This window comes from Xyrauchen texanus, chromosome 45 (genome assembly GCF_025860055.1).
Source record: "Xyrauchen texanus isolate HMW12.3.18 chromosome 45, RBS_HiC_50CHRs, whole genome shotgun sequence".
Classification (NCBI taxonomy): domain Eukaryota; kingdom Metazoa; phylum Chordata; class Actinopteri; order Cypriniformes; family Catostomidae; genus Xyrauchen; species Xyrauchen texanus.
This window is the reverse complement of record NC_068320.1, coordinates 15,770,569-15,785,204: the sequence shown is the minus strand read 5'-3', so window position 1 is coordinate 15,785,204 and position 14,636 is coordinate 15,770,569. Positions and strand designations below refer to the sequence as shown.

At 37.3% G+C, this 14,636-nt stretch overlaps 1 protein-coding gene across 2 annotated transcripts; it reads left to right on the top strand.

Annotated features, from left to right (window-relative positions):
• The first annotated feature begins 1,507 nt into the window (after positions 1-1,507).
• Positions 1,508-14,188, top strand: smo (smoothened, frizzled class receptor). Of its 2 annotated transcripts, XM_052119093.1 has the most exons (12): positions 1,508-2,332; positions 3,583-3,791; positions 3,900-4,112; positions 7,317-7,489; positions 7,685-7,904; positions 8,381-8,504; positions 8,584-8,676; positions 8,788-8,896; positions 9,025-9,210; positions 9,342-9,490; positions 9,658-9,792; positions 11,338-14,188. In XM_052119093.1, exons 1-12 carry the CDS (start codon positions 2,068-2,070, stop codon positions 11,943-11,945), a joined length of 2,484 nt encoding a protein of 827 aa, XP_051975053.1. In that variant the 5' UTR covers positions 1,508-2,067; the 3' UTR covers positions 11,946-14,188. The 2 variants fall into 2 exon arrangements, with proteins under 2 accessions (XP_051975053.1, XP_051975051.1); XM_052119091.1 differs by having other exon boundaries at positions 8,584-8,896.
• The last annotated feature ends 448 nt before the right edge of the window (positions 14,189-14,636 follow it).

Below are 14,636 nucleotides of genomic sequence, written 5' to 3'. Positions count from 1 at the left end.
TTGGAATCATAAATGGTGCTTCTTTTCCACATATTACGTTAAAACACGCAATTTTCCCGGCTTATATAGTTAATGCGCATGCGCCTTATCGAGTTGATTGACACACGTTGTCTGTTTCTAAAAGGTGATTGGCTCTTTTAACCGTAAGGCGGGACTTCCTTTCTACATCCGTTGACCGTTAGGCGCTCAGAGCTTCTTGGTTGGGCGCTCACATTCCTCCCATTCATTTAAATAGAAGTGGCCCGTCTCTGTTAAATACTCTCTGAATGAACTCCGTCATCAGTTACGTTCAATGTCACACCACTAATGCCCTAATGGAAAATAACTAACATAACCCGGTTTGAGCAGAAATAAGGCAAATTTAGTAATGTGGGAGGAATAAAGCCTGATGTGTGACTAAAGACATGTTGAAACATGAGCTCACTAAAGTACACACAAATAATCTTCTCTGTAAAAAGTGGCTACCTGCAATTGTTAACTTGAGAGGTTATAACTATCCAAACACTTAAAGGAATAGTCCAGATTCAATACAAGTTAAGCTTAATTGACAACATTTGTGACATAATGTTAATTACCACAGATTTATTCCAGCTCATACCTCCTTTTAATTAAAGAAAAATCAATAATCTGGGTTCTAGTGAGGATTTACAATGGAAGTGAATGGGACCAATCAGTAAACATTCAAATACTCTTTGTATAAAAAATTATAGCCACAAGATGGACACAATATGCACGTTAACATGATTTTAGTGTGATAAAATCGCTAACCAACCTCGTCTGTGTAAAGTTATAACCAATTTTACAGCTTTGTTGCCATGATGACGTAACACCATAATGCTAAAACCTCAAATGACCGTAAAAGTTTTAACAGAAGAATTAATGCAAGTGCTTTTATGAAATTATAAGCTTCACATTTCTGCCTTTAACCCCTTTTAAAAATTGGCCCCATTCACTTCCATTGTAAGTGCCTCATTGTAACCTCAATTTCTGCTTTTTTTTATATAAAAGGAGGGACAAGTCGAAATGACAGATGCTGTGGATTAATCTGAACTTGTATTGAACACGGCGGGGTTGTTGGTGTGACCTAATGTAGTCAGGTTGATTTGTTTATGTAAAATTATATATATATTTTTTTTTATCGAACCAGTTAATTTAGATGATACCACATTTATTAGGTTCATTTCTTTTTTTATTTTTTTTTATCTATGTGTGTTTTGTTTCATCTAGAAAAAAAGATGTATCATCATTGTAGAAGCTACAGCATAGAAATGTATGCACTTTAAAACGAGTCTTTTATAGTTTTTATGCAAGATAAAGAAAGGCAAGTGTCATCAAAAAGGCAGAGGGTGCAGGTATAAGAGGAGCATGCCATGCGAGTTCTACAACTGTATGCTGGCATGGATTGTTTTTCTCTTGCATTAGGGGGATGGGAGTGGAGCAGAAGTTTTTGTTATTTGTATGTGCACCTCCTCCATGTGCATACCAGAGGCAAGGGGAAAAACGGATTTTGGAGAGAGTCAAAGACATTTAGCACGACTGGATCTCAGGTCAACTGCGTCCTCTTCGTCCGATGAGCAGACGAGTTTTGACAACAGTTCTCTCGCTTTGGGTTTCCACGGGTGCGCGCTCAAGCGGGATGGAGCGCGCAGAACAGGCCTGGATCAAGTTACAGTCCCAGACTTTTCAAGGCAACATTTTTTTTCTCTCTCCATCAAAGAAGTGGGGGATGGTGAGTGCACTCTCAATTTGGTTTCCTTAAACTTTGTTCTTTAGAGAAATCCTCAATCCTTAATTGTGCGTTGGACGTTTTTAACTGGTTTCCGCGGAGCTTTTGTACAATGAAGAGATTTTCAAGAGTATGTGAGCCAGGAAAGACACATAAAAAACTTTGGAATCGGACGAAAAGACGTTTCTTTTGATGGAGAAAAAAAGTGCCATCACGGATCTAGGAAATATCCGCATTTTGGTTACTTAAGTGCTTGAAACCTTTGCGCGCATAACTCACGAGTGGAGAAAGTTTATTTGGAAACATTTGATGTAACATTGTTACATTGTCACGTCCCCAAGATGTCCTCCAAGCGCAACTGCTCCATTGTTGGATGTTTTTGGATGCTTTGGATCTGTGCAGCCACATCTACGGTCGCTCGGGCGGTCATTTTGCACACAAATGAAACGGTGTCCAACGACTATTGTAAGAAAACGTCAACTTGCGAAGTGCTGAAATACAATACGTGTCTGGGGTCACCTTTGCCTTATACTCACACGTCTCTGATTCTGGCTGAAGATTCAGAAACTCAGGAGGAAGCTTTGGATAAACTGGCCATGTGGTCTGGTGAGTTACTATTTGTGGTATAAAATAATAAAAAAGTTTTAAAGACAATTCAATAACAATAACAATTGGCATGTCCTCCATTAGTTAGCTTTAGTTCCCCATTCATCAAAGTTGTTGTTTTTTTAAACAATTGTTTTACATTTTGCAGTTGCATTGCATAAAGCTGAATATTGCCGAACATAGTGGGAAATCAGATTGTTTCAGTCAAGGGAAAGTTATGCAGAATAGAAAGAAAATAATGGTTCAACAGATGTAACAAACAACTTGCTTGACATAACAACTTTGGCTTTTATTTTATTTTAATGATAAATGAAACACCATCTTCTTAAATGACTTTTACATGAGTTATAATGGGAAGTCATCCTGTTCTTTTCACAAGCACCCCATAATGAGCAATATATCCATTTCCTCTCACATTCACACCTTAACCCCAAAGTTTCCTCTATTGTTTTCCAGAGTCCATGGGCCATATCCCATACATAATTAAAACAACAGCATCAGATCTCTTAAATATCATGCACTTCATCCATTTCTTCATCCATTTATAAAATCACTTTAATATCATCATAACCAACCAATTTGAATTAGATGCCGTTTGTGTAGACCGTGATTATTAAAGGGAAAGTTCACCCAAAACTTAAATTCCCTTATCCTTTTCTCATCCTCATGACATCCCATATGCCTTTCTTGTGCTGAACAAAACACTTTTTTTATAAGAATATCTCTGCTCTGTAGGTCCATACAATGCAAGTGAATTTTGAAGGTCCAAAAAGTACATAAATGCAGCATAAAAGTAATCCATATGACTCCAGTGGTTAAATCCATATCTTCAGAAGCAGTATGATTGTGGGTGTGAAACAGATCAATATTTAAGGACTTTTTTTTACTATAAACATTCACTATCACATTCTTCTTTTGTTTTCGGTGATTCACATTTTTGGTCATATCACCACCTTCTGGGCAGGGAGGAGTATTTATAGTAAAAAAAATAATAATCAAATCCCCTCTGAAGATATGGATTTAACCACTGGAGTAAAATTGATTAATTTGATGCTGCCTTTATATGCTTTTTTGGAGCTTAAATATTCTGGCCACCATTTACTTGCATCATATGGACCTACAGTTGAGAGTGGAGATATTCTTCTATAAATCTTTCTGTTCTGCAGTAGAAAGAAAGTCATACACATCTGGGATAGCATAAGGGTGAGTAAATTATGAGAAAATGTACATTTTACTGTCTCCCAATCCAGGGCTGAGAAATGCTCCTCGCTGTTGGGCGGTCATTCAGCCACTGCTGTGTGCCATTTACATGCCAAAGTGTGAGAATGGAAAGGTGGAACTGCCCAGCCAACACCTGTGCCAAGCTACACGCAAACCTTGCAGTATTGTTGAGCAGGAGAGGGGCTGGCCCAGCTTCCTCAAATGTGAAAATAAGGACAATTTCCCTGAAGGTTGCCAGGTATGACAATTTAATAAGACATAAATATTACACAAAAAGGCTAACAAAAACCCAAGAAGATTGGTTTGGCCTTGCCTAAAATGTGACTGCATTTACTTTTTCTCTTAGAACGAAGTCCAGAAGATCAAGTTCAGTAATATATCAGGAAAGTGTGAGGCTCCTTTGGTCAAAACCGATATCCAGGCAAGCTGGTACAAGGATGTTGAAGGCTGTGGGATACAGTGCAACAATCCCTTGTTTACAGAGGATGAGCACTCTGACATGCACAGCTACATCGCCATCTTTGGCTCCCTCACTCTCCTCTGTACCTTCTTCACACTGGTAGGTGAACAGAAGACATTAGACATCCTATAGTTGTGGAAAACTGGGAAATATGAAGGGATTTTAGAATGGCATCTTTCAGGCCTGGAACATTTTATAAAATCTTAAAAGTCATGGGAATTTCTAGAGTGAGTATACACTGTAAAATATGTAAAAATAATATTCTGTGTTAAATACAAGTTGAGCTCAATCGACAGCATTTGTGATATGATATTGATACTTTTGAATTACCACAAAAAAATAATTTTGACTTGTCCCTCCTTTTCTTTAAAAAAATGCAAAAATCTGGGTTCCAGTGAGGCACTTACAATGGAAGTGAATGGGGCCAATCCATAAATGTTGAAATACTCCCGTTTTAAAAGTACAGTGCTGTGAAAAAGCCCCATCCTGATTTCTTCTATTTTTGTGTATTTTTCATACTTAATTGTTTTAGATCTTCAAACGAGATATAACATTAAAGAAAGGCAACATGAGTATACACAAAATACCATTTTCAAATAAATATATATATTTTTTATTAAAGCAAAAAGGTTGCCCTACACTACCTCACCAATGTGAAAAACTTACTGCCCCCTTAAACTTAATAGCTGGTTGTGCCATCTTTAGCAGCAACAACTGCAACCAAACGCTTCCGATAAATGGAGATCAGTCTTTAACAACACTGTGGTGGAATTTTGGCCCACCCTTCTTTGCAGAATTGCTTTAGTTCAATGTATGAACTGCCCGTGTAGCATCTCAATCTGGTTCAAGTCAGGACTTTGACTAGGCCACTTCAAAACTTTCAAACGTTTACTTCTTTTGAGCCATTCAGAGGTGGACTTACTCTTATGCCTTCATTCTCTTACTGCATAATCCAGTTGCGCTTGAGCTTCAACCCACAGACTGTTGACCGGACGTTCTCCTTTAGGATTTTCTGATAGAGAGCAGAATTCATGTTTCCCTTAATTATTGCAAGTCGACCTGAAGTAGCAAAGCATCCCCACACATCACACTACCACCACCGTAGGTATGATGTTATTTTTGTGGAATTCTGTGTGCCAGGTGTAACTGGACCCTGTCTTCCAAACAGTTCCACTTTTGACTCATCAGTCCACAGAACATTCTCCCAAAAGGGTTGAGGATCATCATGGTGGGTTTTGGCAAAATTCAGACGAGCATTAATGTTCTTCTGGTTTAGCAGTGGTTTTCACCTCACCACTCACCTTCCATAGATGGCATTTTTGTATTTTTCTGATAGTGGAGTCATGAACAGTGACCTTTATTGAAGTGAGAGTGGCCTTTAGTTCCTTGGATGTTGTCCTTGCCTTTTTTGTGACTTCCTGGATGAGTCGTCACTGTGCTCTTGGAGGAATTCTGGAAGGTCGGACACTTTTGGGAAGGTTCGCTACTGTGCCAAGTTCTCCATTTGGAGATAATGCTCACACTGTGGTTATTTGCAGTCCCAGAGCATTTGAAACAGCTTTGTAACCCATTCTCAGACTGATGTATTTTACTCACATTTTTCCCTCATAATTTCTGGAATTTCTTTCGACCTTGGAATAGCGTGCTACATTTAAGCCAACTTCATGCAAAAGAAAAAGTTATATTTAGGTGTTGATTTGATTGAACAGGGCTGGCAGTAATCAGGCCTGGGTGTGTCTAGTCCAGCTGAACCGCATTATGAATGCACTGTCATAGATATGTTGATTTAGTAACTAAGGGAGCAAATACTTTTTCCACACAGGCCCAGTTGGTATTGGATCACTTTTTTGCTTCAATAATTAACATAATTGTTTAAAAAATATATTTTTGTGTTTACTCAAATTGCCTTTGTTTCATGCTAGATTTTGTTAGAATTTTTGAAACAATGTAGTATGAGATATTCACAATAACAGAAGAAATCAGGATGGGGCAAATACTTTCCCACAGTGCTGTATAGCCACAAAATAGAAACAATGTGTTAACATTATTTAAGTGTGATAAAATCAGTAACAAACCATTTCTGTGTAAAGTTATATCCAATTTAACAACTTTGTTGCCATGACCATTTAATGTCAACAAATTCTAAAATTATGGTAAAAATGACGATTTAAAAAAATGTACAGATCAAATAATACATTAGTTTTTACAGAAGAATTAATGTAGGTACTTTAATAAAATGATAAGCTTCACATTTCTGTCTTTATACCCTACAAAAATTGGCCCCATTCACTTCTAACTTCTTTTTTATTTTTAAAGAAAAGGACAGACAATTCGTAATAATTTTTTGTGGTTATTAATATTATACCACAAATGCTGTCGAACGAGCTTAACTTGTATTGAACCCGGAATATTCCTTTAATGTAGTCCAGTTGAATCAATGATTTTAAATAATATTTTTTACTTAAAACTTGTTTATTTAGATTTAGCCACATGAAGCACGTTACATGACAAAACGTTTTTTACAGTGTACATTTCTCTTGTTATGCTCTAAGTATTGCTCTTGTGTATTGCTCTTGTGCCTCCACGTCTGAGACCGTCAATCCACGCATTTTATCACATGGCTTGTTGAGCGCGTTGCCGTGGAGACATAGCGTGTGTGGAGGCTTCACACTACTCTCCACGACATCCATGCACAACTCACCAAGCGCCCCACCAAGAGCGAGAACCACATTTTAGCAACCACGAGGAGGTTACCCCATGTTACTCTACCCTCCCTAGCAACCGGGCCAATTTGGTTGCTTAGGAGACCTGGCTGGAGTCACCTGGCTGGATTCAAACTCGCAACTCCAGGCGTGGTAGTCAGCGTCTTTACTCGCTGAGCTACCCAGGCCCCCGATGCAGGTATCATTGAAAAGAGTCTGCAAAGAGGGGAGAAAAGAAGTTTGTGACACTACTTATCTGCATAAAGTGAAATAGAATTCAGCTAATTTACAAAGTGAGACAGTTTAATATAGTTACTCCACTTTCACTCAGCAAAGCCCTTATAATAAAATCGAAACTAGCTGCAGACTTGCTGCAAATTTGCAGCTCGTTATTTTCACATGCAAATGAGCTTTTGAATCACCGCAAAAGTTTGCCACAAGTTTGCAGCAAAGCTCATTTGCATATAAAAATGATAAATGGCAAATTTGCCATGAACTCTCGATTTTCGTAAGGGAGTATGTGGTATATTCTACAGTGCAGTGCAAGTTTAAACTGCAGTATTTAATTTTGTATTCTGTTTCTGCTTAATATTTCACACAGGCCACATTTCTTGCAGACTGGAAGAATTCTAATCGTTACCCTGCTGTCATCCTGTTTTATGTCAATGCATGCTTCTTTATTGGAAGTATTGGATGGCTCGCTCAGTTCATGGATGGAGCCCGCAAGGAGATTGTGTGCAAAAGTGACGACACCATGCGGCTTGGAGAGCCATCGTAAGTATAGAAAATCCACCCTCCAAAAGATTGGATTACAGTATATTATAGTGTACACTACATATAACAAATGTGGACCGATAGACACATTATATACCAAGTGTAAGTAAGGAAATCATAATTATTATGAATTACCAACATTTTCAGATGAATTAGAATGAATAATGGGGTTTTCCATGGCTTATTTTTCTCCAGGTCCACTGAGACACTATCATGTGTGATTATCTTCGTCCTTGTGTATTACTCTCTTATGTCGGGGGTCATTTGGTTTGTTATGCTCACCTATGCCTGGCACACGTCATTCAAAGCCCTGGGCACCACCCACCAGCCTCTGTCTGGAAAAACCTCTTATTTCCACCTGGTCACATGGTCCATTCCTTTCATACTGACAGTTGCCATACTGGCCATTGCAGAGGTAAGGTTGCTTATGTCTAAATATCAATGGATGTTGTAATTTTACAACTGATACTAATCATTATTATGTTTAAGTGTCTGATAATCGATAAGCAGATAAAACTGTTTGTTTTTATTTCAGTTTTTTGACACAATAATACAAATCGCTACGCTACAAAACATTATAAACATTATAAATATTTTCATAATATTAATAATAATTCATGATTATTATGTATGCTATTATATTTAATTAAAGTTGTTTTGCAATCTAAATTGTCAGCAATATATTTATATCTTTATTTTAATAATTATATCTAACTATTAAGCTTTCAATTCTATCGTTTTTCTCTCTTCAGTTGCAAAAAAAGGTTTAAGCAAACCATATACTAAATGAGCAAGTTACTTTACCTGTTAACACCATTTATTTCCTGCTAATATCGGTCAAACTCATTATTGGTCCATTTCTTCTAATTGTCACTGTTAAATATTCTTTAGGTGGATGGCGATTCTGTTAGTGGCATTTGCTTTGTCGGCTATAAGAACTACAGATATCGTGCAGGGTTTGTTCTGGCTCCCATCGGGGTGGTCCTTGTCATAGGCGGGTATTTCCTGATACGAGGTGAGACAGATAAGTTGTGCATGGTATGGAGGTCAATGAATTGGCCAGTGTGGACTGATCAAAGGCTTTGGTTTTCCAGGAGTCATGACATTGTTTTCCATTAAGAGTAACCATCCGGGCCTTCTTAGTGAAAAAGCTGCTAGTAAAATCAACGAGACCATGCTGAGGCTTGGTAAGTTTGGGAATATGGATTTAAAATCTTACAATTGTATATCTAAAATTAGTTTATGTAAGAATTCAGTCCCTATAGTTCTGTTTTTAAAGGTCTCTTTCTGTATCACAGGTATATTTGGATTCTTGGCCTTTGGTTTTGTTTTAATTACTTTTGGCTGCCATTTCTATGACTTTTTTAATCAAGCCGAGTGGGAGAAAAGCTTCAGGGAATATGTACTGTGAGTACTTTTTCTTCTATCCAGATTTTCTAACTGAGAGCATTTTCTATCATTTAATTTACAGGAACAGTATTTGATACCTTATGGCTACTAGAACTGTCATCTAACAGATCAAATTATTATTACAGATGTGAGGCCAACGTCACCATTGCTCATCAGACCAACAAGCCGATCCCAGAGTGTGCCATCAAGAACAGGCCCAGTCTGCTGGTGGAGAAGATCAACCTTTTCTCAATGTTCGGCACGGGCATTGTAATGAGCACGTGGGTTTGGACGAAGGCCACCATCCTCATCTGGAAACGCACATGGTGCAGGTAAGTAAAAGCATACTGCGTTAATTATTTATTGTTCTCTTAAAGCCATTCTTTTTCTGATGTTATTGTGATATTAAGTGTTAGAAAATAAAAAATGTATTGTAATATTAAGTATTTTCCTTCAATCCAAGAATCGTTGGACGTAGTGATGATGAGCCGAAACGGATCAAGAAGAGTAAAATGATCGCCAAGGCATTCTCAAAGAGAAAAGAACTGCAGAAGGATCCAGAGAAAGAGCTGACCTTCAGCATGCACACTGTCTCTCATGAGGGACCTGTGGGTAAGCATATCCACATGAACATAAAAGAGTAATTGTCTGGACGAAAGAGTACTTAACATAAATTATGATTTTAAAAGAAGTTAGACAATCTGGAGCTAAAAAGTGTTTAGCTCCCTTGTGTAGATATAAGTTACTAATATTGATTTTTTTTTTAAACTCTTGTACAGCGGGTATTAACTTTGACCTGAATGAGCCATCCTTGGAAATGTCTTCTGCTTGGGCTCAACATGTGACTAAGATGGTGGCTAGAAGAGGGGCAATCTTACCACAAGACATCTCAGTGACACCCACTGGAACACCTGGTTGGCACCCTACTTACATGACATTATTATACAAAATGAGTGCTGTCAGGCAATACATTTTTTGTCATCATTAATTGCATAATTTTTTCACAGTTATTCACTAATAATTGTGTGCTAAAATGTGACTCTAAATATACTTCTTTTCCTGTCAAAATGCATCAAATCCATTTTAGGAAAGAAGACAAAACAATATGTAACTATATATTGCTTTATTAAAATTTTCCAAACAAAGCCTTCCACAATATGAAGATAGAAATGCACTAAAATAGCACCAATTCAAGTAACATTAAATGTTTCCCAAGTCTTAGTGGGAGGTTGACTAATTGAAAGAACTAGTCCCCACATTTCATTGCAATATGTATTAAATCTCTTAAACTCTCATCCTCCACAATATTAATCAGCCGGTAGACTGTGGCTATCTGGTTTGTTACAGCAATCGTGAAGCCATATTCATGATTCGTGTCAGGGTTTCAGCTCCAGCATCAAGCACAGCTTTGTACTCCACATGAAAAACACTTGCACCAAAACATCTCATTCTGCATTTTGGTGATAGTTAAGACTTGGTGTATTTCTGTAGTAATTAAAATGTGCACTGCTTAGGCTGGAAAATACTTGATTTCTGCCACAATTTCCACATAGGCTTGTTTTGTACAAAAAATAGCATTAAGAGCTCCTTTCCCCATCTCTTTACCGCTGACACTGACTTCGGGCAGTCACATAGCAAAGATTTTGCCCTACCAACCAGTGTTTATGCTGGTTTATAATGTGTTAATTTACGTGTTAAACTTTTTTAATCGCACGTGATTACATTTTATTGACAGCTCTAAAAAAACACATGTGCATCTTACATGTGTGTTCCATGGGCAAACTTATACTGATTATGCTTAAAAACCAACAATATGTAAGGTCACCCTTACAAAAATCGAGAATTCTGGCAATACCCTGTGGCAAACAAATAAGCTTTGCTGCAATTTCGGCAATCTCAAATTGTTGCCACAGGTTTGCCAGAGAAGTGTTTGTCAATAGTGGCAAATTGTCCATTGTTAGTTTAAGTTTGCTGCAGTTTCACCACTAGAGCTGCAAACCTCTTCCATTAATTTTCGGTAAATCGCAAGCTCATTTAAATGTGAAAATAATGAGTGACATATTTGCAGGAAGTTTGCCAGGACTCTAGACTTTTGTAAGGTAAATGCCTTAAATGGCTTTCCATATGCAGTTTCATAAAAAAAAAATGTACACCGGTATATTTTTGCCTATTACCCTGATTTTGTTTTGCATGTAAACACATGTACCAACTCATCCAATATGTGTTGTGTGCATGCCTCTTTGAAAATGCACTTTGATTATAATGACAACAACAAAGCAGCTCTGTCTTGCATGCACACTGCTATTTCCTGCAGGCAAGGCAAATCTTTTTGATGTAATTGTTCAATGATAAGTGATAATAAAGTAAGCAAAGTACTACTGAAATTAGTAGCTAACAATAAGTCATGGTCATTAGTGGCATTTTAAATATAATTTATTATCATGCATTTCTCCCTACAGTTCCACAACCAGAGGAGATGAACAGGCTCTGGATGGTTGAAGCAGAAATTTCCCCTGAAATGATGAAAAGAAAGAAGAAGAAGAGGAGAAAGAAGGAGGCACGTCCAAAGGGACCTAAAGTGGATGAAGGGAATCATTTCTACCCTTGCAGAGAGTTTGGCACCAGTGCAGTGCCACGCCTCCCAAAGCTGCCTGGTCACCGGAGTCTGGTGACTAACCTGTGGGAACAGCGGCGACAAAACCAGGAAGATCAGCATGTGCTTCCAGGAGCCTATCCAGAATTCAGGCCTTCCTGTTCGCTTCCCTACCAGGAGAGGAGGTATGATGGGCTTGGATACCTTCCCTCCAACTCATGCAATAAACCCTCCAATCTACCGCTTGCCAACCCCCTGACACTAAGGGATAGCATGCAACACGACTCAAGTCGCTTCCAACAATCATCATGGCAACCAAATGGGGGTTTCCGCCACCTCGGGCAGGAGTCTTGTGTGATTGATGGTGGTAGGACTGCCATCGTGCCACAAGCAGATGGCAGGAGGGGTGTTCCAATACATTCCAGAACCAATCTTATGGAGGCTGAGTTAATGGATGCAGACTCAGATTTTTAAGCCCTTGGAGTTGGTGGTGCCTTGATGGATTATAACTGTGCTGGCTCCACTTTTCTTTAAGTATATTGCTTTTTCATGCACCCATCATGATATTATAGAACACAGACCATGAATTGCAGTTAGTTATGATTTGACTTTATTAAAAAGTCAGACATTTATGTGTTCAAAACACTGGCAACTTGGGGCTTTCATGCCATGTATGATTCTGCAATGTTCCGTGGTGCCCATTTCTTTTGTTTGCTTGCTGGGCTACTATGACATCGTTTTGACGACTTGTATTGTTTTGAAACAAGTTAGTGTGTCATGGGGCCACACGATTTCTGATCTTGGCTTAAAGGTGAAGTGTGGAATTTCTGCGGCACTACAGCTCCAGGGTTCCCCAGCACTCTTGCCATCAATCATTGGTAAAAAAACAGATCGTCCCGATACAAACTCATGCCATTGGTTGAGCCAATGTTGCTGTGCTGGGCTGGTCAGGATGTTTAAACAAACAGCAATGTATTGAATGCACCACAGACCCACAGTGTTTACACTTTTCATGAATATTAATCTATGGATGGCTTATTTACAATCTCTGCATATGAAGCTGGGATTTAATAAAATATTTTAACAATATACGCGGCCCCCACAGTGAAAAAGGAATGTGTTTCATCTGTTGTTTGGATAATAGTTTGGAGAATAGTCATCTGTAGACTGACTTCATATCTGTTGGACCTTGGGAACACTTCTATAGACCTAAAGAAAAGGAACTGACAGAAGTGGTGGTACATTGGAAAAAAAGAAATGTATTCATAGCTATTATTTTTACTTCAAATCTTTTTGTTTTGGAAAAGTTGCCTGGTGCAATCACAAACAAGTCCACCTCTCATTCAAAGAATTAGAGAATGTAAAGGGCGTTGTTCTTGTTCTTTTAAAAATATGAAAGATTTCCATTGACAGTTATTTCTGTACAGTGCTATTAAAAAATACTATTTTTGTACTTTAGATTGTTTTTTCCACCAGTCTTTTATATTATAATATGTCATAATGTACATACTTTAGATAACATATTTTTGTTTCTTACACCCTTTGGAGTGATGTTTGGTTTTTGGAAGCTCTGCGTCATACATATATGGAGATGTCAAAAGGATTTGTTTCTTGTTGTGCATTTTTTTTAAATGTTAAGCTCATTTACACTTTATATTATTTTTATTTTTCAATTTTGCATTGGTCTTTGTTAATATCACTGGCATTATTAACAAAATGGCATCTGTGCAGCATTTTAAAAGACAAATTGAAGCTGCCCTTCAAGAATGTATTTTAAGTGTTTAATGTATTTTAAGTGTTTAATGAAGATTTTTGTGCTGTGTGACTGTGACAAATCGTTTTTTTAACATAACTTTTGCCATTCCCTCGTGAGAGTGAGTATTTCTTCATCAAATTGTACTCTATTAGTGCCACACAACACATTTTCATTTGGAATTGTATTCCCTCTTTTGCCAGTATTTCCACATGTGTCTGTGTTTGTAATCTTGCTGTTTTCATGCCTACCAGTCTCAGACCATTGTGTATATTTTAGTATTGATAAACCACCATGAATTAGTACATTGTATTGAAATTCAAGTAAAAGAAAAAAGATTCAAATGATAAAATGTTAAAAGATACAAGGTCATTTTCATCATATAAAGGAGATGGTACATTACCCCATAAAACATCAGACTATAATGGGTTTAAAGGTGCTCTTAGTTTTGTCTTTGCGTCATCTTGGACTTACACTGACACTTACCGGCTTAGATGCAGCATCATTTAAAATCAATAATTTTCAGTTTCAGATGACATTATAGAAGTTTATTATTCACAGTCAGCCATGATTACTGTAATCAATGAGTGAAAGTAACAGGACAGTTTCTGAGAATAGTTTACGGCTGATCATGTGATTCTAACATGGCAGCCACCATTAGGAGACCCTCTCCATGTAGATAAAACAACTTCTATAAGGTTGAGGATATGACTGAAGTCTTCATTTTAATGTGAGTGGTCTTGATTTCCTACATATATTGCAAAATTGCAATTCATGTCTTTAGGTGTTAAACTTTTTTAATGAGGAAAAAATTACTGAGTGCACCTTTAATTATGCCTCTCCATAGTACATTTTTTTTTATTTCGGTACAAAACTGAATCTTCATAACTGATACATTGATATCTGCCAGTGTTTTAAGAGAGCTGTCATATTTTGTAAATAGATTATTCAAATAAACAGAAAACTAATTTAATAGTGTCTCTGTTCATTCTTAAACTCAGGAATTCAGCATAAAAGTATGTGATTCTAAGATATTTCTATAATTAACTTCGTTTGATGGCAAGATAGATAAATGATAGTTAAATAATAGATGGTAGATAAAAAAAATTGTAATTCAATTAATTATAGCTTAATTAAGTTGTACATAATTATAAGATCATATGTTTATATTTGATATCGAAATATTTTTATATTCATTTATTTATTTACATATATGCGCACTACGGACACATATTTATTTATATTTTTTATTTTTACATATGCGCACTACTGTAGATTATGGTACAGCTGTGTGAGTGATACCGCCTCAAAGAAAAAGCAAAATCCAGTTGCCATTGATAGTGCGAGCCGCGTTCCCGTGAGCCGGCGGTGGCGCGCACAGGCCGTGTCAGACGATGAACTCATGGTAGGGA